The sequence below is a fragment of the Malaclemys terrapin genome, chromosome 13 (assembly GCF_027887155.1).
Source record: "Malaclemys terrapin pileata isolate rMalTer1 chromosome 13, rMalTer1.hap1, whole genome shotgun sequence".
NCBI lineage: Eukaryota > Metazoa > Chordata > Testudines > Emydidae > Malaclemys > Malaclemys terrapin.
This window is the reverse complement of record NC_071517.1, coordinates 14197255-14222108: the sequence shown is the minus strand read 5'-3', so window position 1 is coordinate 14222108 and position 24854 is coordinate 14197255. Positions and strand designations below refer to the sequence as shown.

Below are 24854 nucleotides of genomic sequence, written 5' to 3'. Positions count from 1 at the left end.
AATCCCTTGAAAGGGGTCTGATGGGGACTTGCTGGGCTGTCCATTTGGTAAAATGAAAAGGGTTTCCGTACTAGAGCAGTCGGTCACCTGTGTCTAAGCACCTTCTTTCCTAGGCTGGAGAGAGCCTGGGGGATTCATTTCATGGCTGGCAAGAGCAAGGCAAGGGTAGTGATAATAGGAAGGTTCTTGGCATCAGTGTGTTAAGGAACAAAACCACAATGAAATGAACCTGCTCTACCAGTTTGGGCTCAGCCCGCCTGCTCCTCTTGCTTTCTGGCCTTTGGATTTTAATGACACATCACCTGTACAGAGCTCTTAAGTGCCTCTGAGGTTAGGGCTGCTAGTTCAAAAGGTGCTCCCTCCTCATATCTGGCTAGAAGAGTGTGAAACTGAGTGCTTCCCTCTGTCTCAGTGTCAGAGCTGTGAAGAAGGCAGCCTCTAATTGAGGATCCTTGCATGCACTTAGCAGCTTGTTGCAAAGGCGGACAAATTAACAAAAGAATGGTAGCAGATGTTGGGAAAATGTTTTAAATTAAACTCACATTAATCTCTCCCCCCTGCACTCCCAACACAATGGAACCACTCACTGCACCTAACAAGCAAGGTTAGGCAAGAGCTGTTGTTTGTCTTTGAGTTTTTATTACGTCAATTGCATGGGGCACCAAGCACCCTCTATTCCTAACCTAAGGGTCAGGAATGTTGAGCCAACCAGGCGTTCTGACTGACTGAGCACTCCTTAGTGTGTTTTAATGCTGGAAATTCCCCTTGGCTTCTGGTGATCCAGTAATATTGTACACTTGCATAGCATCTCCTGTTCAAGGAGCTCCCAATGCTTTACAACCTCACAACACTTACTTGCCCAGCAAGGGGCAGAAAAATGTATATTATCTTAATTTGACAGATGGGGAAACTGAAGCCCATTGGTTAAGTGTGTTGCTTCAAGGCACACAGTAAGTTGGTAGCAAAGCCAGGCATAGAATCTTAGAAATGTAGGAGTGTAAGGGGCCTCAAGAGGTCATCTAGTCTAGTGCATCCCCCCCACACTGAGGCAGGATTAAGTATACCTAGAGCAGGACAACATAGACCCCAGGAGTCCTGACAGTACCAAAATCCTGGTACTGAGTTCTTATGTCCATTGGCTGCAGCCACTCACATGCCTCTTATAGCTGGCTTTTGGGCACTTTTAAATGAGATGTTCCCATTTCTTTTTCATAGTGTGGATCATGTCTTGATAGGGGTGGCGTCTCCTGATATCACTGTTCCAATCTCCAGTCCCATGGACCATCTCCAATCTCAGTTGTCATCACATAACATCTTTGCGGCAACAATGGCAGCCGCTTACGTGGAAGAATAACATTAGCAAAGTGGTCAGTGTAATTTCAGCTTCTCTAATGTGACTTAGAAGCTGGGGGCGAGAACAAGAGCGACTACCATGGACCAGCCACCTCTCTATGGACCACAGCAAGTGCTCTGCAGTGGTCCATGGAGCAGTTTGAAAACTGTTGCTTTGCATCAAATAGAAACATGCTTTCCCAGATGGAGGTTCAGCAATGAGGACTCTGTGTCCGAGAAATACCTAGGTTCTGATCATGCAATTGGATCCACATGGATGGATCCAGGCACCTTCATGGAGCCCCATAGACTTTGGTGTGTTTCCATGGGTCCATGTGGTTCCAGTTGTAGGATCCAGGGCCTTTGTGTGCATTGGTCATGATCGTCACAGTTTTATCAAAGACTAACCCTGAATGGGGAGCAGGTTTGGGTGGGAGCCATCCATGGAGCCTCAAAACAATGGTGATGGTGCCATGTCAGGCAACAGGTACAACTGACTTATTTTTGGCTCATTTATTTGAATGTTTCTGTTGGGGTGTGGAGAGGTGGATATTTTTTTAAAGAATATTTTTAACCGAGTAAACCTTGACCAACCTCTTTCACACTGCGCAGTATAAATACACAAGTAGGTGAACATCGCATTTGTATTTAAACCTTGGAAGCATTGTTGAATTGGACGATCACTCCCAGGCCATGGGTTAGTTAAGGATGCCTGCACTTGTGGCGAGGCGTCTCTGCAGTGAGTGGCAGGGCTTCTGAGTGCTGAGCGATGTTTGGGTTTGAGGTGAATGAAATGTTGAGCCCTTTCTGAGCTCTTCAGAGCTCTGTGCTCACTTGCTTCCGATGCTCAGAAGAGTCCTGTGTAACGGTGGCACCTTCTTGCTCTACATATAATGCCTGCTCCCTGCAGGTCCAACCTTTCCACAGCTTGGTGAGTTCCTACAGACAAGACCTTGCACTGATTGCAGTGGGAAGGGCTGCACATCTGGGCCCAGTGCCGGCTCTAACTTTTTTGCCGCCCCAGGCAAAAAAGAAGAAAGCCGCCCTGCCGTTCCCCGCCCCCCCAGCACCACGCCACCCGAAGCCCTGCCCCCACAGCGCCGCACCGCCCGAAGCCCTTCCCCCCCCTCCGAGCACCGCACCGCGTCAGCCCCCACCCCCCCAAGACCCCGCCCCCCCGAGCACCATGCTGCCCGAAGCCCCGCCCCCTCGAGCACCGCCGGAAGCCCCCGCCCTCCCCTCCGAGCACCACACTGCCGGAAGCCCACACCTCCCCTACGGGCACCGTGCCGCCCGAAGCCCCTGGTCTGAGCACCACGCTGCCCGAAGTCCCCGCCCCCGCTCCAAGCGCCATGCCGCCGAATCTAAATAAATAAATAAATAAAAAATCGAGCGCTGCCCTGCCCCAAGGTGCCGTCCCAAGCACGTGCTTGGTCGGCTGGTGCCTGGAGCCGGCCCTGTCTGGGCCATGTCTCTCTGGTTCACTATTGAAAAACACGGCAGTTGTTTCACTGTTGACAATTATCCCCGTTAGCCCTGTAGATCCAGTACAGCTACAAGAGAGAGAAGTGGAGTCTAATCTGCTTTGTTCATCATCACTTAACCTGATCTGCAAATTTTAGCATCTCTATTAGTGGTAATGATGCAAGCGGCAGAGAGAACGCAGCTGGAAGAATCATTGTTCTGACTTATAAATTGAGGACACTTGGTTTGTAAGTGATTGGGAGGGAATAACATTGGAGCCCAACACTATCAGTTGCACAGAGTCACTTTTCTGGGTATAGATGGACATTAAGGGGAAACCTGACAAACTGCTCTTGTTTCCAAGGACGAGAACTCCTGTTCTAACCTCTGTAAAAGGACTTGGAGAAAAATATGTGCTCCCATCCTCTGAAAGGGAGACGACAGTGCTGGGAAGAGAGGAATGTCTCCCCCTTATAGAGCCTACAGACTGGATAAAGAGAAGTGTGTTTCCTCTTGGGGCAGGGAGCCATCAGACTGTGATAACTTGATTGTTTTGTACAGTAGTTTTACCCTCTTTACTGTTGCCGTATCCTTCCCCTCTCAGCCCCAGTGTCTCATCCACTTGTTGCACCTTGGTGTGACATAGATTGTAAGCTCTTTGGGGTGGGGGCTCTTGTTTTACCCTGTGTTTCTAGCCCAAAGGGCCCTGATCCCGCCCCTGAGGCATTACTGCAATACAGACAATAGCAGGTGAGTTCTCAGAGCTTCCTCTATACGTCCAGAAACTGGCAAAGTGCAAAGAGGCAGCTCCGCTCTCATGCTGTGAAAGTCATGGAACCTGCCATGTGCATCGTAGGTTGCAGATGCGCCGTTCTGTGCATGGACTCACGCTTGTGTACGGTAGAGTGATCTCTTCCTCTGTTGCCCTGCTATCCACATCTGTAACTCTGGGTTTGTCTCTTCACAGCCTGTGGAGGCAACGGATGATGCCTTCTGGGACCAGTTCTGGGCAGACACTGCAACTTCGGTGCAGGATGTCTTTGCCCTTGTGCCAGCTGCAGAAATCCGAGCAGTGAGGGAAGAATCTCCTTCTAACTTGGCCACTCTGTGTTATAAGGTAAGGTGCCGTCTTCTCACCTGGAATTAGTGAGAGCCATCCCTATGCAGAGTCCCAATGCTGAAGTGAATCATAGGCGTTGAGCTGATCTGCACAGGGGTTAGTTTCACCAATAGGCGCCTCTCGCTTGTATTACCGTCATGCTTAGGAATCACGGTCAAGAACCCCATTGTACTGGGCGCTGTACAAACACAGGACAACAAGACAGTCCATGGTGCTGCTTTCTATGATTAGCAGCTCCCCATATGCTTGCCAAGTCCAGACTTGGCATTTGTGAGTATCGGCCATATGAACAAGTAAATGGTTGCAGCAGAAATGCTTGTTGATTTTTGGAGAAGATACAAAAGCGATCCAAGTCCTTGCAAATTCCATTCCTTGCCCTACTCGCTGGGATCCTTTTCAGGGCTGCTTGCCCCTGTATCCTGCTGAGGTTTAACTGCAGCTCCCCTCTCTGCCCTGCAGGACATGGGTGGTTTGCTCACATTTCCTCTTTTGGTTTACCACAAACCACAGCTGGCATTTGATCAGTTCAGTCATCACTCATCACCTCCCCAACTCTTGGTTTAAACATGGGCTGCCATATACTTAAGGATCCTGGCATGCAAGCGTTGTGTATCCTTGGTAGAGCCAGTGCTCCTGTTTCCTCATCAGAGCATCTGATTGCTCCTCAAGGTTCAACAACAATCTTGGCTTCTAGAACACAGAAAGACCCCAAGGGCCTGAGCCAGCTATGGCGTTGGTCACCCTAAAAATGCCACAGATGGATAGATATGGGAAAGAGTCTTAAGCCTATTTCCCCATTTGACTGCCCTGTCTCCTTAGTGCTAATGCCAAGAGTTGGAGTGTTTTTTTTATTGGAAAACGCTGATTTGTCAAAACTGAAACCGTTCACGGGAAAGGGTCTGGAAAAAAAAGTTCTGAAATTGTCAAAGTGTCCCGGTTTTGACACTTTCAAAACAAAGTTTAGTTTTGCATAGATTCTAAAGCCAGAAGGGACCACTGGGATCCTGTAGTTTGACCTTCTACATAACACAGACCATGGAGGCCTTCCCTGAATCAATTCCTGTTTGAATTAGAGCAGATCTTTTACAAAACATCCAATCTGGATTTGAAAATTGTCTGCTTTGATTCCAAATGACTATTTGTTTTGAAATTTCAGTTAATTTACACTAAAAGTTCAAAAACAATAAGAAGATCAAAATTGATATGAAACATTTTGAATGACCCAGAATGAATTTTTATTTTCCTTCATTTTTCCCCCCAAAGATTTTGACTTTTCCCATCCCAAAATGGGACAACAAATTTTGAAATAGCAAATTCTTGCTGGACGGGAAAACCGTTTCCCACGCAGCTCCGATTAGCACTTCCCTTGATGCTTTTCTGTTGACCTTGCCCTCTTGGTGTGTGCAACACAAGGGACATCTATTCATATTTCTTTCAGTGCCAGAGCTTGTCAATTGTCAAGCCAGTAGGACATGGCTGGCTGCTGCTGCTTGGGGAACAGTCTGGTCAGCAAGACTTAGCCTGCCTAGCAAGGCCTTGGCACTAATAATGCTTCCAGCTCTTGCTGCACTATGGTGTGCACCATGCAAACAACCACCATGTTCAGAAATAATTGAATGTAGATCTAGCAGAGCAGCGCTCGGCAGACATTTCCCACCATGTCTGTTGCTAGCATGGTTTCCTTTTCCAGTGTAGACAGACTATAGACTTCTGAGAGAACCAAGCTGTGCTTTTGACGCCACACTTCGTTCCCCACAAAGCAACTCTATGGCCTCTTCTACCCAATAGAGGCTAATGTGTTGGGAGACCTGGTTCCAGCATGGTTGTCCCTCCAGATGGTTAAAGGATGGTTAGCTCTTGTGATGCAAATGGGAGCTAAGTGCATTATTTTAACCATGTTTCTGATCTACGCAACAGCGTGAATGTGGGTAGGGCTGTATCACAATTTGGGACTATGGTTTAGTGCTGCGAGGTAGAACCTATCTTACGCGTGGTGTTAGTGGATTTTGCAACACTATTGTTTCTTTGGTTTAGATGGGGCTATGGCACAATTGTAATGTCCTTTGCAGCTGTTGGTGCAGACTAGGGTTGTGTTACAACAGAACTGAGCGGTAACTGTACCTGGCAATAGAGTCAAACGCAGTCCCAAGGCGGAGCACAGTCAGGCCCCAGGTAGCACAAATATGCCCAATGAGGCAGTGATGCAAACTGACAAAGTCAGTGAACCAGAGACACCGCTGGGAACCTCAACAGAGAGGCACAGTCTGAGAATTAAAACCTACAAGTCAAATCCTTAGTAAATGTCCCCAGCTTTCATGCTGAGAGGGGAGGGGAAGGTCCAGGACAGGAGACCCAGGTAGGAGAGAAAAAGGGCTTCACCTTCTGTCATGCAAATAGTGGTTTGCCTTCGGCCCCAGTAAGCTGCAGTGGCTGTTTGGCAAGACAAGCGTCCCCATCCCAGAAAAACCAGCAGCGCAGTGTGACTGACGCCAATGCCCCCGTCGTCGGTGGTCTCAGCAGAGAAGCCAAGCACTGGATGGCCCTGGGGATTGAACCCCCCTCTTAGCCTGTGTCAGTGCTAAAGCACATGGGGGGTGGAGCTTGGGCTGCTTGGCCGCTGCCCTTGTCCTGTAAATACCAGAGGACTTTCAGTCTCCAGGGCTTTCAATCCAGCACCATCTACCAGCGCTAAATTCACTTCTTCTGGGAGAGGGCAGAGGAGGCGGGAGGCTCCATTTTGGAGATCTACACTTTCCAATTGGCAGATTCTAAGAAAGTGACTTCTTAGCATAGAAGCTTTTTGGGGCTAGCACAATGTTGCTCTGGGCTATGGCGGGGGCTCCCAAGTGCTATGCCAATATACATAATTAATAATAACAGGCATTCTCTTGGTTTCCACATCCCGCACAAGGAGAGATGCCTGCTGCGCTCACAGGAGCGTTTAGAATAATCGTACATTTCTGCTGCTTGTTTCTAACTGCAACATAGAGAGAGATTTTTCCCCAGAGGAACCATAGCGAGCCCTTGGGAAGTGGAACCAAATGCTGTTTGTAATTCTGTGGCAGTGGGGCCTGTGTGTCTGCAAACCATACGACTCCAGATTAATGCCGTTGTTTTGTTGCCATCAGGCCGTAGAGAAGCTGGTTCAGGGAGCGGAGAGCGGCTGCCACTCGGAGAAGGAGAAGCAAATCATCCTGAACTGCAGCCGGCTCCTCACCCGCATCCTGCCCTATATCTTTGAGGATCCTGACTGGAGAGGCTTCTTCTGGTCCACTGTCCCTGGGGCCGGCCGTGGAGGGGTCTGTATCTACTGGGTTAGACTGTTCCTCTTTGGGAGGGAGGGAGAAGCTGCAGGAGGCAGAGACCATGTAGGCCCAACATTAATCAATTGGGAACAACCTTGTTTCAGTGGGTTCAAACTTTGTGGGAAGGCTTGTAATGGAGTAAGGGATAGGATATAGCCTTGAAACATAAACGTGCTGATGGCAAAGCCCCCCCGCTTTCTCCACTGCCCCCAGCAAGCGGCAGCTTTGCGCTAGCTGCCTCCATACTGAGCATGCTGGGATGGGCTGAAATTAACAACACAGCCCATCTGTAGCGCCAGTTCTATTGCCTTCCTTCCCTTCTCAGCTCTGTTTGTTTAGCGCAGGCTGATGGGTTTATTGGAGCATTTCAATCACTTGGGTGTAGCTGTGGGTAAGGACTTGTTCATACAAGAAAGTTGCTCTGAAGTAACCTAAGTTGTCAATTTAAACGGAAAGAGCTTCACACGTGCAAAAGGCTGTGTGGACATTCTTATTTCACCTGAAGAGAGGCTTCTTTGGTTTAGCTTAAACTGATTGGAAACAGGTTCAATTAAAATGGACCTACGCCACTCTTAAATCAAAATAAGAGTGTCCCAGGCAGCCTTTTGCAGCGGCTTAACTGTATTGCTTTAAAAACAGATTCCAGCTTTACCAGCGCAACTTAATTGTGTAGAGAAGCCATAGGAGTCGTGGTCAGTGGCCCATTCATGAACTGAGCTTTACAGTTTTAAGCTGGGAGGATGGTCTAGTGGTTGGAACCAAGGACTGAGAATCGGATCCTAGCTTCTATTTCTGGCTCTGCCGCTGACTTGTTATGGAACTTTAGGCAAGTCACTGAACCTCCTGGTGTGCTTCTGTTTGTCCCTATCTGTAAAATAGGAATAATAACGTTTCCCTTCATCACAGGGGGAGTTGAGGTGGAATGTTTATGAAGCACTTTGGGATCCTTGGCTGAAGTGCGAAGTATCATTACTGCTGTGAAAATTGACATGTCCGGAGGGGAACAGTTACTGTGCCTTGCCCACTTGCTGGTACAGCAGCCGGTTCTTAACGTATCAGCAGCGCTGTCCTTGTGGACTCTGCATCTGCAGACTAGTCCTTTTGTGTTCAGCTGCTCCCACCATAAGCGGAGTGTTCTGCAGCGCTTTTCGTTGAGGTTTAACAGAGACTGGCAAAGGGTGGCGGGGGGGGGCGCGATATTGGTGCAGCCGGAACTTTGCACTGTCTCAGCCTGTCCCGTCTAATCTTTTTTGCCTATGGCCACTTCAGTGGGAAGTTCTGGGCAGCAGGAGGAGGCAGGTTTGATGCCCTTTTTCTCTGCTGTGGGTCTGGGCAGGTGTCTGGGGATCCAGTCTCCCCTATGGGGGCCTGAGTCTGCGTGTGCTGGGTGATTAGACTTACTTTTGGAAGGACAACACAATGTGCTGCATGTGGGGATACAGCCAGGCCATTGTTAGGAACTGAATTTGCACCTTACTCAGCAGCTGCCTGGGCTAGCAGTGATTGACCCTAGGCATTCTGGCTTCTTGGGAGGGTGGGGACTGGGTATGGCAAGGACTGACTGTACAGTTGACCTTTTCCTGGCCCATTTGTCATGTGCTCGTGCCTCATGCATACTGCGTTTGGGCCCCTCCAGTGAGTCAAGGCCCCTCAATGGTGAATGAACTAACACTGTAGTTTTAGCAGTTCAAACCGATCTAATCTTACCCCGCAGCAGCTGAATAAGGCTGGCCAGAGCGTGAGGCAGGAGATCCTTGTTCAAGGCTGGGACGCTGTGGGGAAGCCAACAACTTGATCTAGTAGTCATACCTCATCTCCACCTCACCCACCAATTTGGGAGCAGCCCCGATGCATGTCGAAGGGCGGCTCCACCCTCTCAACTGGGGGGAAGGAGGGGAGAGGAGTTGCTGGGATGCTTGGCTCATTACCAGAGAGGACAGAAATGAACATGTCCCCCACCTTTTCATTGAGGTGAAGGTCATCAACATGTGGTGGAGAAAGCCCCTTTACCTGGGCCCCGAGTACTGTCCTCCTGGCCAGCCTTGCCACCTGGAAGGGGCTATGGTCTGTGTGTGGCTGAGGCAGAAGGGGTGGCAGAGATCAGTTTTGGGAGGAGGGAGTGGATGGTAGACCCCCAGTTTGTTGGGGTTGTGATTGGAAGTAGGGAAGATCCCGGAGGGGTTGTGGATGACAGATATAAGTTCTGGGGGTTAGGGGGAGGGGATGGGGAAGGAGGCAGACCACAGTTTTGTGGAGGTGATAAGAGACTCCTGGAGATCTCTTTGGGAGCCAGGGAGCTTCCCCCGCTTCCAGGGTGGGTGGGAACTCCTGGCTTGTTCTATTTTGTCTGAATCACAGCTGCCTGCAGGGCAGATACCCCCAGTGGGGAGGTGATTTGTCTGGAAGCCCAGGCTGAGGTGGTGCAGATTGTCCTTTTTATATCCATTTTGACCTCAAGGCTCCTCTGTTTCATCTCTGATTTCAAAGCCGGAATAGAAGCGTCTCTGCTGATTGCTGGCTCCCCACCCCCGGCCTTGTTCCTGCGTCTGGGATCCTGTTATTGGCCTCCCCAATGTCGCATTAAAAGACGTCAATGCAGTGCAGGCTATTATCTCCCTTCGGCTTGCCTGCTGTTATTTAAGGGCTTTGTGTATCTGCGCACTGACGGCGGCCTGGCTGTCACCGATAAGCTGCCGTTGCGCCTCGCCCCCTCCTGGCAGAAGCCTGGATTTAGCCATACCGGGGAAGACATGACATCCAGGATGCTCTTTGAATGGCAGGGCTGGTGGCTTACTGGAGACGTTCCCCTGGCAACGGCTGCAGAGGAGTAACCACGTGTGATGCTAGCAGCTGTCTCTGGATAGACTGGGGTTTGCTTTGAATGCCAGAGAGAGCAAAATCCACTCTGCAGGCAGCTGCTCGCTCTGCCATGGCTGACTGAGACGCCCCCCTAGCTGAGTGTTAGTGTCTCCATAGCAGCCCCTCAGTTCTGGACAGGACATGCTGCTCTGAAAGGCTTTTGTTGCCTGCTAGGTGACTCCAATCCCTGCGCCCCATTGTACATGATCTGATCACCTGCCTGGTCATGGTGGGGTGACTCCTTGCTCCCCTAACAGCTGTGGTCCCTCTTCTAGGTAAATGGTTCCCTTTCCTCTGTATTAACTGGAGCATCCCAAGAAGACGAATAGCTCTCTGATGACTTCTTGTAACCCCCAACAAAGCCCAAAGAAGCAACTCCATGTCCCCCATCATCTGTAGGCCTTGAGTCCTTTTCCTTCCCACAGTTGTTTGATTGGCCCATCCTCACTGAAACCGCTCCCTCTCCGACTACATCTGTCACCTGCCTGCTCTCAGGAGTGGCTTCTCACTCCTCCTTACCATGCCCTCCCAACGGGTGGGTTGCCTACCTCTCCCTGTTTCCTTTCCCTCGCCCCATCTCTCTTTCCTGCCTGCTCTTGGGGAAAGTGCTCCTTCCCCTGCTGCCATGTTCTATTAATATTACTGTGCACTGACTCTCAAGCTTGGGCTGAGAATATTCTACCATATTTATCATTTTCAGGGTGATGAAGAGGATGAAAATGCCCGGCCCCTGGCTGAGTCATTGCTCCTGGCAATCGCAGACCTACTCTTCTGTCCAGATTTCACTGTCCAGAGCCACCGGAAGAGCACTGTGGTAAGCTGGGGGATTTGCTATTTAGCTCCAGGTTGCTGAGCAGGGGGCCTGGCTTTGGTTCAGTTTCTAATAAGGCAGCCATCTTTTCTCTATACCAGTCCAGGTTATGTTTCCCTCCTGTCCATCTGGGTAAAGCTGGATAGCCCTTCCCTTGCACACGGTGGGGATGGGCTGACGAGATGCAGAGGAAAGGTGCCAAGCTGAAGATCCCCCAGTTAAAATTGAAATGGAATGGATTCTGAGAAATGAGGAGATGGTTCTTAACTAGGCATGTCGACCTGATTACTCTGTGAGGGAGGCGTGACAGAATGCCAGTGTGCTGGTACCTGACAGGGATGAATTGTGAAACATGCTGCTCTGTAAAGAGCTCTGAAGAAAAGCTAACTGGTTTATTGCCCTGTGGCCAGTGACGTATTGCCCTGTAGTCTGAAATAAGTCTACTCTGGGCAGCATTGTCCTGTTAAACAAGAGGAGCTCACACATGACATTGGTGGGAGCCATATAAGAACTTAGATCATGGAGCACCAGCAACGATACAACTGAGCTAGGCCTGAGGTTGAGGCCTCTTCCACTGAAATCCACAAAACGTCATAGTGGTCTCCAAATTGGTGAGCAACATCTGGGGCTAAGGTGGGATTACACTACAACATTTAAATAGAATTGGATAAGGAGTTCCTGATTCTGCCAACCTAAAAATAGAGGTGCTCACCCAAGGGGCCAAATGTCTTCTCATATCTTTGCCACTTTGTAACAAAAATCCCTCTGAAAAATAAAAGGGCATTTCCTGGGTTTCCCTAGCTGAGATCTAGTGAGCAGCCCCACATTTCTGAAGTTGAAATCTTATTTCAAAAGGAACTCCTTTCTTAACTTTAGTATTTCCTGGGTTTCTAACATTTGAAGTTTTATTTGAATGGTAACATTCTTGAAAGGCCACTGATCTGTGCTTGTAACCTTCATTCCACCTCCACAATGTGTTCTGTGTGGCAATAATGCTACTGACCTTCATTGTAAAGCACTTTGACATCTAAAGATGAAAAGCTTTATGTAAGAGCTAAGGATTATTATTATTATGTTACCCAGTGGAGGCCATTAGGACTGTGACATTCAAACTTTGCCCCATTGAGGTCTGCATTGTCATCTTGTCAGGAGCCAAACGAATGGAGCAAATTGCAGATGCTGTTATCTCTGATACAGATGAGAGAGCCTGTGGAGATTACTGTTTCATTTGCTAATGTTTGTACAGCGCTTTGAAAACATAAAGCAGTACATAAGCACTGAGCATTACAAATCCGGCCTTGCAGCGTGCAGGCATGATCCAAGCCACCTTCATAAATCACATGTAATGCTCCATCCTAATTCAACCATCTCTATCATTAAGATGGAGTCTTACAACCTGGACCTATAGTATCCACGAACCCTGCTGCCATGTTAAAGAGGGATGCAGTTGTGTCTGGGAATTCGGAGATACCTCTGAAGTAGGATATCCAGGAAAACCGAGACCAAATCTGTATGAGATGGGCTGGGATGAAAGGGCTCTTGTGTCACTTGCTAAGTCATCCTGAAGGGTCTCAGGGCTGTTCTGCACAGCTGTAGGCAGCAGAATGGTGCGCCACTGTGAAATGAACTTGCTGTGACTAATGATGGAACTGCCCTGTGTGTCCTTCTGCAGTACTCAGCACTCACTCCACGGTGTCCATTTGTTATAAAGGGGCATTGATTAAAACAACCCATCATGATATCTTAAAAGATCAACCTGGTGTTGTCCCAGGGTAGTAGTCAGCTAGAAGCCACTGGATGGGATCCAGAAATAATGGAATTGTATACCTAACCATGTAGCCAACTTGCAGTGCTGGGGGGTTCAGTTCTTTGGTATCCATAACATTTTTTGTAACCTCATTCTCATGGTTCAACTTTTAAAATCAGACGAATCTATGAAATTCCAAGTGATCCTGCCAGGCCCCTCTGGAACTGGAGGTAAATATGAGGCTGAAATAAGGGACTCCTGAGTGGAATGTGAGGTACTGGAGTAGTAAAAGCAGCTGGAACCTTGGTGCTATACACTTCCACATTTGGAGCCTGATTTTCAAAGGTGCTAGATAGCAGGAGGTACCACTGAGTTTCACTGGAGTTGGGTGAACTCAGCATCTCTTAGAATTAGGCCCTTGGCTTGGAGGCCAATGTTAGACACTGTTGTAATTAGCTGGTATTAATTTAATCCCTACCTTTTCCACGCTTCCTAGATCACAAAAGGTGTTATTGCATCATTTGTGCCTGGCTTGGTTTGTGCTCACATACTAGATCTTGCTAAGATCCTATTCCTTCCCCCATCAGACTAGATACAACAGTCAATTCATTTTCTGGGTCAGTGTCAGTGGAGTGATGAGATCCAAGAGCCTTGATTTTCTAAGAAGCCCTACTCTGAAAAGGGAGGAGTTGACTTGCATATCTCTTCATTTTGCCTTGAAGGAGCACCTGAGCAGCATGTTGACTCTGACATGCAGCTGGGGATATCTAATGTTGGCTTTTTGAGGAAATATCAGTGCAGTCTAGTAAGGTATAGAAGAAATTCTCATGTTTTTGGTCTCTGGATTCAGTACTGCCTGAATGGAGGAATGATGATCTTGTGCCTAAGATGATATAGGTCTGGGAGACAGGGACCCAGGGCTGGCACAACCCATTAGGTGACCTAGGTGGTTGCCTAGGGCGCTAACATTTGGGGGGCGGTGACCGCGGCGGCCGGATCTTCGGCTGCCCCGGTCGGAGGCGGCATTTTGGGGGCGGGACCTTCCGCTGCCTAGGGCGGCAAAAAAGCTGGCGGCGCTCCTGCAGGGACCTGGTTCTAGTCCTGGCTCTGCCACAGACCCTTGGACAAGTCACTCTTCCAGACCCACAAGTGGTGTACATCAGCAAAACTCCATTGAAATCAGTGAACCCGCACTCATTTAGAGCAGCTGAAGATCCCTTGTCTGTAAAGTAGGGATAAAGTAGGCCTGTGCCACAGAGGAGCTATAAATTACTGGATGTCCCTAAAGTGTGCTGAGGTCCTCACGTGGAAGGTGCTATAGAAATACTGTGAAATATTGTGAGTCTGCTTCTGCTTGATGCTGTGGCTGCAGAGGGATAACAGCACTGATCTTCTGCACTCTGGCTGGCAGCATGTTTAAGGGTTAACCCCTGAATTCTCTGCAGGTCCATCTTGGAAGTTTTCAGAGTAAGAAAACTCTAAAATTACTAACCCTCCCCTCTTCTCACTGGGTAACAAAGAAAGTCTGTGGCATGAAGAAGGAGATAGACTTCAAGCTGCAGGCCAAGTATGTATAATGACACCGGAAGTTTCTCTCCTATATGATTGGCCTGTGATACCATTACTGAGCTCAGAGCTGAGTTGCCTGGTACAGGGTTGTGAAGAGCAGCAATAGCCGAGTGGTCTGATACGGCTGGGTAAGTACCAGCTAGAACGGCTGGCACCATTCCATCGTTACAGATCAACCCCTCCAGAAAATGCAGTCATCCTGGCAAACGCACACTCTTCCATTGTTCCCTCAAGAGTGGAGAACTTTAGTATCTTGTTCCTTTCACCAGCATGTGTTACAAACCGGGAACAGCATTAACCCCGTGTTAGCACAACCGCAGGGCTCTTTCATTGGGATTGTAACTCCAGTGAGGAGAAGGAGCCTGTCAAGTCTCAGCTTCCTCTTCATAAAGTTGTATTGTCGCAGCAATTGAGCTGCAGGCCCGATGGCCTGACCGTCAGAGCACCTGCAGCTTCCATGAAATTCAAAGGCATGTATAGGTGCTCTTCATTGTTGGAAGTCCGACCTTGGGCTACTATGTTTGGTTTTAGCCTCTCCCATGTTGAATATTTTTTCTAAAAACTGCAGTATTTATTCCAGGCTCTGCCTGTAAAGACAGCAAAGTGGAACCCTCCTTTAAAAATATACCTACGAAGGAGCATCAACATCACATCAAACTAGGGTGTGTTTGATGACTGCAAAATTCACTGAGAGATGGGGGTTTCCAAAGAACCCATGACTTGCACTTCGTGCTGTCTCTTGTTAGAATAACGACAGTAATGGGGCAATAATATCACTTAAAACGTCCCAAAATGTTAAACAGCAAACAGTGTAGCATGGACTCAGATGAATAGGCAGAGGCGTGAAATAACCCCTGGGGTTTAGATCCCCACTGGGCCTAAGTGCGGGGAGAATTCTTTATGGCTGGGTGGTTGTCTGTGTGGCCTCTCTCACTGCATATGGCTCCTGTGCTCAACTCCCCAACTGACTGCAGTTTAATCATCAGAGGGCAGGGATGGAATTCTCTGTCTCTCACATCCACACGCACATGAGATTGTATGTGCAGGGGATCGCAGGGGAGCTCATGACTGTTCCAGTCCCAGCAGGAGTTGTTGTGAGGGGTCATGCAGGAATTCCGGCAGCAAGGGAGTTCCAGTCTGTGTCAGCAGGAGGCGCCGAAGGGGTGGTACAGGAGTCGTGGCGGCACGGGGAGCTTGCAGTTGCTCCAGTCCTAGCAGGAGCAGGTGTCTGTGCGCTAGCTTTGTGGGAGCTCGTGGTTGGGAATGAAGGGATGGTGGTTTGATTGCACTTGAACTTCTCCGTACTGAGAGCAGTCCTGGTGTGTGGGAGAGAATGTTGCATAATGGATCGCTTGATGATTACCAGTTCTGTTAATTCCCTCTGAAGCACCTGGCATTGGCCACCGTCAGAAGACAGGATGCTGGGATAGATGGACCTTTGGTCTGAGCCAGTATGGCCGTTCTTAAGGGAATCCAGAGTAATTAGGCAAGAGTTGTCCTGTGAACTGAACTCCTGCTCCTGCGTGGACCAGGAAGAAGGCAGCACAGAGAATTTGCTTAATTAAAGCACTGAAAGGGACAGTTTAAATGTGCCAAAAGCCCTTGATGTAAATGCATTCATCTGGGCCCTTTTACCCTGGCTCCTACTTTTACCCTACTCCTGAAGAGTAAACATGCTCCTTTCAATGGCCGTTTGTCTCCACAAAGTTCCTGTGTGGGGGATCCAGTTTGATCCAGTTCTGAACAAACAACTGACTACAGCAAAGAAAGATGGGCCGGGGCTGCTACCAGGGGGCTCGGAGTTCATCCCCTAGTGTTACAAGAGTGCCTGTGGGGGAGGGCAGAGGCTGTAGATCCATGCTGGGAACAATACCAGGAGCTGCCAGTGGGGGAGAAGTTGCTTGGATAATAGTGATGTTATTTGTATTGTGATAGGGCCTATGGGCCCAAGCAGGGATTGGGGCCCCATTGTGCCCGGTGCTGTACATGCACATAATGAAAAGACAGTCCCTGCCCCAAGGAGCTAACAGTGCTGGAAGCTGGACTGTGCACTGTTGGGTTTTGGGGGGGGGTGAGACGGTGGGAGCGTGTGTTGGGGAGGGGATAATACTTCAAACAATTAAGAGTAACGTATGTTTTGACTCGTTAGCACCATGGCTCCCCCAGTACAGGCATCTTACAGCATTCCCCAGTGGGCTGTTGACTCAAGCCTCTGCATGCTGGAGCTCTGACCTCTCTCCTCTCCACAGGACACGGCGGAGGATATCCACTCTATTGACAGCTGTGAGTACATCTGGGAGGCTGGGGTGGGCTTTGCTCACTCCCCCCAGCCCAACTACAACCATGATTTAAACCGGTAAGACAGTCCAGAGGTTCAGGGCAATGTGCTAAGGCTGTGTGTGGTGGGGCCCTGATGGAGATTCTCATGGAATTGGGATCTGCTCATTCACTTCCCAGGTGTTCAGGGTTGTCATTTGCTATGGCAAGGGGGGCAGTTGTCCCACCAGAGCTCGGTTTGCCCATGCCCTAGACTTTTCATAAGTTTATGTCTTCCACTCTCTCCCTCCCCCGCCACTCCCCTCTGCGACTGGGGCTGCTGAGTGGCGTAAAGCTGTTGAGGGGAGTTGGTGGGGATGCATGGAGGGCAGGGGCAGGTTCTGTTCTGTGCAGTGGGGGCGGTTACCTGGATTCCAGTGTGTTAGCTGCTGGGTGGCCCAATTCACTGCAGACCCACCGAGAAGGGTTCTGTGTTGCTGAGGATGAGACTCCCTTAAGTGTCTGTTGCTGGTGAGAATGGTGGTTGTGTGTCTGGGGTCTTAAAAGGGTGTTTCCGCCTGACTTGGAAATAGCTGTCCAAGGATGCAACTGAGGACTCTCTACCCAAAGGACTCCAGGACTTGTCCTGCTTTTCCTCTTTCAGGACAGAGCTGCTGAAACTCCTGCTGACATGTTTCTCGGAGGCCATGTACCTCCCCCCCTCCTCGGACAGCAGCAATGCCAATCCCTGGGTGCAGTTCTTTTGCTCCACAGAGAACAGGTGAGAGGGAGAGAGGGCAGGTAGCAGATGCTTTGGGGTGGGGGAAGGGGATGTGTTCTGCTCCCGGCTCCTCTCCCCAATACACAGGGTAGTTTAAGCCTGCTACGCTGCATAGAATTTGCTCCCCTAGGCTGGGCAGATGGTGGCTGTTTTCATGGCACATCCTTGTCATGTGACTCTGTTCCCTACCTCCTTCTCCATACTTGGCCCGCTTCATCTACCTTGCACACAATCACCAGTGTGAGTTAGGTCAGTATTATCCCTGTGTTACAAGTGGAGAAACGGAGGCACAGAGGGGTGATGTGCCTTGCCCCAGACCCTGGAGGGAGTCTGTTGCAGAGCTGATTGGGTAGGACTCAAGCATCCTTGGTTCTCAAGCCTGTCGCCAATGACTAAGCTGTCCTTTTCCCTGCCTTGATTCCCCACTTCCCCTCTTTGTTAATATGGGCACCTTGTTAGTTGTAATGAGTATAGTGCCTGGCTTGCTGCATTTGGTTGTAGGGGAACACTGCCCCCTACTGGCTGAGCAATGAATCTCTTGTGTGATTATCAATCCGCAAAATGACAGTTGGCTGTTTCTTTGATGCTACATTTCACAGGCCGAAGGAGTCCAGCTTCATCCCTCTGTCTGGAGTTCTTCAAGAGTTTCTTATGCTTTGTGTGTGTATTGCTTTAATTGGAGAAGGGTGCTGCATTGACAGCCCTGGAGGCTGAAGTCCTTTACTGGGCTACAGAACAGGCAACCCCCCTCCCGCCCCAGACAGGACCACCGCAAAAGTCCACCATCCAACACCACAGCTCTGACCTGGGAGGCCATTTAGGAATCAGACTGGAGATCAGTTTCCATGGCCTATTAAATCCTCAGCCTCTGCTGAAACTGACAACCCAGTTGTCAAATGCGGGGTGGAGGTGGGGGGTGATTGTTGTGATGTACACACTTGTCTCTGGGAACTAGACTGAGACCTCCAAACTCACTCCACATAGGCCTCCAAACAGCCATCAGTAATACCTTTTTATTTGCTGTGGTCTTGAGATGGATTTGAACCAATAATCTGCTGTAGAGGTGAAAGGCTCAGTAAGTCATGGCCAGATCTCTGAGCCAGTTGTCCTGCATGATAAGGACTTAAATTGAGAGCCTGCCCTGTCTTTCTTACCCACGCTCTGTCTGTGAGGCCCATATTCTGACTGCTGTGTATACACTGTTATAAGTGACTCCTCCCCCACCCCACACACCTGAATATGGCGGTGTAGATTCTCAAGCTAAGCTGGTGGTTGTGCTCCGCATAAGAAGCCTGCTTCCTTTTGGAAGGGCATTGATCAGGGTATTGTGTGTGCAGAGTAAGTACCTCCTGCAACCTCTCTCTGAGGCTATGTCTACACTACAGCAGCTACAGCGGCGTTGCTGTAGCACTTCTGGTGAAGACACTCTCCCATCGGTTTAATAACTCCAGCCTCTGTGAGAGGCAGTGGCTGTGTTGGTGGGAGAAGCTCTCCTGCTGACATAGCGCTGTCCACACCTGCGCTTAGGTCAGTGTAACTTGCGTTGCTCAGGGGTGTGGCTCATACGTTATACTGGAGTAGTTTGTAGTGTAGACGTAGCCTAAATCTCTGGAGTTCTCTTGCAGGCATGCATTGCCGCTCTTCACCTCTCTCTTGAATATCGTCTGTGCCTACGACCCAGTGGGTTATGGGATCCCCTACAACCACCTGCTCTTCTCCGACTACCGGGAACCCCTTGTGGAGGAGGCGGCCCAGGTGCTGATCGTCACTTTGGACTACGACACCTCCACCAGCTCAAGCCCCACAGTGGATGGCACCACTACCGGCACCGCCATGGATGATGTGGATGTAAGTTACACCAGGTTCCTCTCTTGCCCTTGCCCCCCGGCTTTAGTGTCTTTGCAGCAGATCTTTTTTCTAGGTCTTTCTGATGCTGCCTCCTCTCTACCAAGGGCTTCTCTAGACCCATGTTTGTGTCTCATCCCAGCTAGGACACTCTTTCTCATATCCTACAGTGCAGGTGTGTGGATGGGTAATGCTGGTGAGTGATGCCAGCAGCCTCAAGTCCCTGAAGGCTGCAGTCCTCTCTTTATATACAGTACAGGTCTCCCCATGCTGACCTGAAGAGGCCCTCTTTAAGGCTACAGAGAAGTCCAGTCCCTCCCCATGACCCCGTTTGGCCTTTCTGCTCCTCTCTGGGGCCAATTGAGGTGGGGTTTATGCTGTGCACACTTATCTACTAGGGCCCAGTCTGACACAGTCCAACCTATTTCCCATAGGTCACTGAACAGCCATCAGGTGGGAATGACTTTGGTCACAGTGGCTTGTAGGTGAAAGTCCTTTGCCCCGTTCCCAATCCCATGAGCCATCCGGTCTCCTGGCATTTAGAAATGGAAGTATTTGAGTCACTCACTGAGAAGCTGACAATTGGAGAGCTGATGCAAGTGTCACTAGCCCATGGCCCCAGTTGGTGGTGGTGGTTTGGCTGGTGGTGATGGTGAGCATCCACTTGCTGTGTGCTTACACTTGGCTTCCCGAGGAAATTCTGTTACTAATACAGGGTTCTTAAATTTTCTTTTAATGCAGCCTCCAGGGCCAGACAACCTGTTTGTGAATTATTTGTCTAGGATACACAGAGAGGAGGTAAGGAGCTCGTTCATTAAGACCCTTCCTGATTGATTTCCTCTATATTAGACTAATCCAGGCCACCACACATTGGTGTTTCTTTACCCTCTTGGTTGTGTGTCCCAGGACTTCCAGTTCATCCTCAAAGGAGTGGCACGTCTGCTTTCGAACCCACTGGTCCAGACCTACCTGCCAAACTCAGCCAAGAAAATCCAATTCCATCAGGAGCTCCTTGTTCTCTTCTGGAAACTCTGCGACTTTAATAAGGTGCAGATAAATTAGCATTGTGTGGGGAGGGAGACAGACATCATGAGTCAGTTTTGGAATCAGGAGGTGGGGATAGAAATGGGAGAGGGGCTTGGTGACCTCGGAATACAGAGGGTTTCCGGGGAGCCCCGAGCTTGTGCCCAAAGATGGGTCTTTTTACTAATGAAATTTCAAGTGTTTAGGAGTGAGCATGTGATGTACGTGATTGGTTGAGCTGGCCCCTGCTGAGAGATTAGGGGTGATCACGTGACACAGGAGCTCTGGCTGTGCTGACACCTGGAAAGTGGCTAGAGGTGATTACATGAAGCATGACCTCTGGTTGCATTTGCCCCTGCCCAGCAGTTAGTGGTGACTACATGGAGCTCTGGCTGCATTGGTCCCTGATGAGGAGGAAGACGTGAACATGTGGCTTGTTGTGCCGGTTTCTCTGAGGGGTTAAGGGTGATCTTATGACAGCTGGGCTCTGACTCCTCTGACCCAGGACTAGGGTGAAACCCAGAGCAGTGCGTAAAAAAATTCTAACAAGATTTTAAAAGTAAAAGGATTAAATCCCCATGAGACGGAAGGGCTGGATTGCTCCCACAGAAGCAGGACACATGCAGGCCTGGATGGCTCGACCCAGCAGAGAGGCTGCTCTGTTCCTTTCCTTTCTCATTAACTGGTGGCTGGGATCAGCGACTAAAGAGTCACATTTTAAAAAGCAGCCACTGATTTAGATGCCTCAGATTTTAGGTGCTCATCTTGAGACACCTAGAGCCTCCCAGTGGGACCTACAGATCCTCAGTCCCTCTGAAAATCAGGCCCTAGATAACTCAAACGAACAGCCACTTCTGGATACCAGGACCTCCTACAGCACAGTTTCTGGAGTCTGAGATCCTCTTACCTCCTTCCCTCTCTTTCAGAAATTCCTCTTCTTCGTGCTGAAGAGCAGCGATGTGCTTGACATCCTGGTTCCGATCCTCTACTTTCTCAATGATGCCAGAGCAGATCAATGTAAGTTCTATATCGGCTGTTCCAACGCCTTGGGCTGCAGATTCAAGTCTGGAAGGGTATCCCTGATCCTCTGGAGAGAGAGAGACAGACAGTGGGTCCCACTTCTGCTCTCACCCCCCAGTAAATCAAGAGTTTCTCCACTAAAATTACTATGGTTAAACTGGTGTAAGTGAGAGGAGGATGAGGGCAGGTGTCTGCAATTCAGAGACTTTAGGCCTCACACAAGAATTTTGTGGAGGAAAAAATGGGTCCATGCGAATCCTTCGCTATCCTGGGGTCGACCTCAGAAATGTTCTGGACCCCAGGCTGGTGGAAGCAGGAGAGATTTGTTACCTTCCTCTTCCAGCTCCATTCCTGAAGGCAGCAGGAGTTTCTGACAATAGGTTGTTTCCTTGCCCTCCTGTGCTGCTGCGGGAGATGGAGATAGGGTCCTCCCATGCAGAGCCCCTGTATGGGCAGTTCTGTTACGTTGTGGTTTCTCCTTTGGTCTCGCTCTGTTTCTTTTCTCTTCTCCCTGCCCTTCCTTCTCCATTGGCCAGCTGGCTTCAGCATTGTGCTTCTTTCTGCAGCTCGAGTGGGATTGATGCACATCGGCGTCTTCATTCTATTGCTGCTCAGTGGGGAACGTAACTTTGGTGTCCGCCTGAACAAGCCGTACTCCGTGCGAGTGCCCATGGACATCCCCGTCTTCACAGGGACGCACGCGGATCTTCTCATCATAGTGAGTATGGCTCTGGCTGGCACTGCCTGCCTCTGGTAGCTCCTGCTTCATCCAGCCACACTTCATCAATCCCCTTCCTGCTTTTACCCTCCGAATGCTGGTACACCCTAGGCTGCCAGCCAGTGAGGAGCCAGAAAGACCTGGATGCCTGTCACTGAAGTGTCTGAGCATTAGTGGGATCCTTGCATCCCACTAAGTAGGCAGATAAGTCTTGCAAGGAGCATGAGAGGAGAGGTTTTGCTAGAGGATGGTTATTCCAAAGGGCCGGGTACTGATGTGGCGGTGGACAGGCATCCCAAAGAAGTGGTGGGGTGGGGTTAGCACCACTGGGGCAGAACTGGTCCTTAGGAAAGGGAAGGATGGTCTTGTGTTTTAAAACAAATGACCTGGAACAAGTCATTTCACTGCTCCGTGCCTCAGTTTCCCCAGCTGTAAAAATGGGGACAATAATACTTACCCCCACCTCATAGGGCTATTGCGAGGTTCAATTCACTCATTGATGTGTACGAGGTGCTGAGCACCATAGAAATGCCTGTGAACAAAGCCTGTGTACTCTGACAGCTGGGACTGAAATCTGCTGCAAAGCCCCATGGTTTCTGTTGTGCTCTAGTACAGCAGAGCGGAGTTTCTGCAGCCGCTTCAGGTAGACTTAAAAAATGGAGGTCTGTACTGAATGAAATATGAAGTGAATAACCCCATCAGTAAAGTGTCCCCCTTGCTATTTATTTTATATTAAATTACATTTATTTTATACTGCATCTAAATTTTCAGTGGGCTGCAGACTCTTGTGTTGACAATGCATTACTGTAATGGAGTCAGGTGGGGGGCAAGATGAAGTTTCTCGCAGCTGGTTAGGGGGCAGTTGAGGCTTTTGGCACCTAGGGAGGCACGGGAGTCAGTTTGAGATTGTGGGATAAGCACATTAACTGGATGTTTCTGCTAAAATTGGCAGTGAAATTGTTAGCTCATATTGGTGTTTAAATGCCATCACTAGGTTTCAGGGTTAACACCTTATTGAGATTACTAGGACAGGTCACACCTCTCTTATTTCAGGTTGTCTGCAGACTTCAGGAAGATGGCACTGCGTCAACTTGCGCTCAGTTTCTGTTTTTAATGTGCCCTTAACCGTAAGGGCTGGAAAGGAGTCTGTATAAATGAAAGCTTAGACTCTTGGAGCACAAGTCTACAGCAAGGGCTGCATTCCATGCCTGTGTAATTGCAGAGTACACGGGCCCAGCCTAGGAATGAATGTTGTCAGGAAGCTATTAGCATGGGGGTGGGACTGGTATTTGTGGGGATAGTTGTTTCAACAGTGCAGCTGTGCTGGCTCTCCCATTGCTCAAGTCCTTCCTTGCTGTAGGTCTTTCACAAGATCATAACCAGCGGGCACCAGCGACTGCAGCCCCTCTTCGACTGCCTGCTCACCATCATCGTGAATGGTAAGCAGCTCGACTCAGAGTAAAACAGCCTCCGGAGGGAGGGATCTGGGTTTTCCTGGTAATTTGAGTGTAGGAACCTAACTTGCCTAGGTTTGGTAGCATTTGCTGTTCCAGTTTAACTTGTAGCCAGCATAGAAGGTGGCAGCAGTGGTCAGGGCGGGAAGGTGCTGCAGGGGGATTAACCTGTGCAGCTTGGGGTAAAGCCATTCTGGAAATTCCCCGCTTCACTGGAGAGGGACCTGTGGAAATGGGGCTGGGTGGAAGGAGTGCTGGCTGGGGTTGGATGGCTGTTGAATTAGACCCCCTCCCCCTGGAGTTTCCCTGCAGAGGAGGGTGGGAACAAGGCGCCAGAGGGGTAACCTGAACAAGGGCAAAAAGAGCTAAATGCAGTGTTTGGGTCAGGACTGAAGAGGTGTAATACTAACTCTTCTTCAGCAGGTGGCGCCAGTGGTTTTCCGATGAAGTTACTGTATCTGGGTCTGAATTATAGCCAATGATGTCTCTTCTATAGGATGATTTTTTAAAAAAACCTATAGAGAGAATCTCTCTCTCTCTCTCTCGTAAATTCTGTAGGTTTTTAGAGTGATTTCTATAGGACCCTGTTGGGTTCATCCCTTTTATATCCCATGAGACTTGTCAATAAGGAGTATGTGGGCAGATCAGTGAGGGCTTACAGCAGGACTTTCTTACCAATTAACCTGCTCTCGCTGATCAGCCTTCTCTCTCCACTCTGCCCATTCCTCCCTCTTCCCTTCCCGTAGTGTCTCCCTACCTGAAATCTCTTTCCATGGTTGCTGCCAACAAGCTGCTGCACCTCCTGGAGGCCTTTTCCACCACCTGGTTCCTCTTCTCCACGGTCCAGAACCACCATCTCATCTTCTTCCTGCTGGAGGTTTTCAATAACATCATCCAGTACCAGTTTGATGGTAAGTGGCTAAAGGTGAGCCAGCCGTGACTTCATTCTGCTGTCTCAGCCCAAGGAGCCTGGGGAGGAATTTCAGAGAAAATGTTGCTCTGAGATACAAACTGTTCACTCTCCTTTGCCCAAGAAAGATGGTGCAGAAACCAGCTAGCAGCAGGCTTGTCTAGATTAGAGAAGTTTGCACTGATGTAGCTACTCTGGTGCTAAGCCCTAATGTAGACACGCCACATTGGTGCAAAATGGGGCTTTGCTAGTTACCAGTACAAAGAAAACCCCTGTACAGACAGGGCCTGAGATGGATGATAGGGTGAGGCAGGATATCTCCCTTGAAGTGTAAGACACAAATGATGGGTACAGTGAGTGTGTGTGTGTGGGGGGTGGGAATACCCACAAACACATGGCTTAGTGATGGAATCAAACTGATTAAATTGTTCAGCTTTGTAGGGGAGGGAGGAAAACAGCCTCCCACGTTTCTGTTGAGTTTTTAAATGTGCCTCCTAGCTCTGCAGCTCCGGGTGTTTGAAATGTTCCTCAGTTAGAAGAGAAACTCCTCATTGCTTGGAGGAGGTTGAATATTTACTGAACAAGTTCCAGCCCCGTCCACTATTCTGACTTGTGCAGAAATGGAATGAGATCTGACAGT

The 24854-nt window shown here is 49.4% G+C and overlaps 1 protein-coding gene across 2 annotated transcripts in view; it reads left to right on the top strand.

Moving 5' to 3' along the window:
* HID1 (HID1 domain containing) overlaps positions 1-24854 on the top strand; it is a 44205-nt gene that overhangs the window by 7801 nt on the left and 11550 nt on the right. For both annotated transcript variants that reach the window (XM_054047112.1, XM_054047111.1), the window contains exons 2-13: positions 3764-3913; positions 7045-7215; positions 10781-10894; positions 16457-16563; positions 17128-17244; positions 18870-19092; positions 19831-19887; positions 19996-20136; positions 21039-21129; positions 21699-21850; positions 23211-23289; positions 24051-24215. In XM_054047112.1, the coding sequence (XP_053903087.1) occupies positions 3764-3913; positions 7045-7215; positions 10781-10894; positions 16457-16563; positions 17128-17244; positions 18870-19092; positions 19831-19887; positions 19996-20136; positions 21039-21129; positions 21699-21850; positions 23211-23289; positions 24051-24215 (1567 nt within the window). The remainder of the gene's footprint in view (positions 1-3763; positions 3914-7044; positions 7216-10780; positions 10895-16456; positions 16564-17127; positions 17245-18869; positions 19093-19830; positions 19888-19995; positions 20137-21038; positions 21130-21698; positions 21851-23210; positions 23290-24050; positions 24216-24854) is intronic.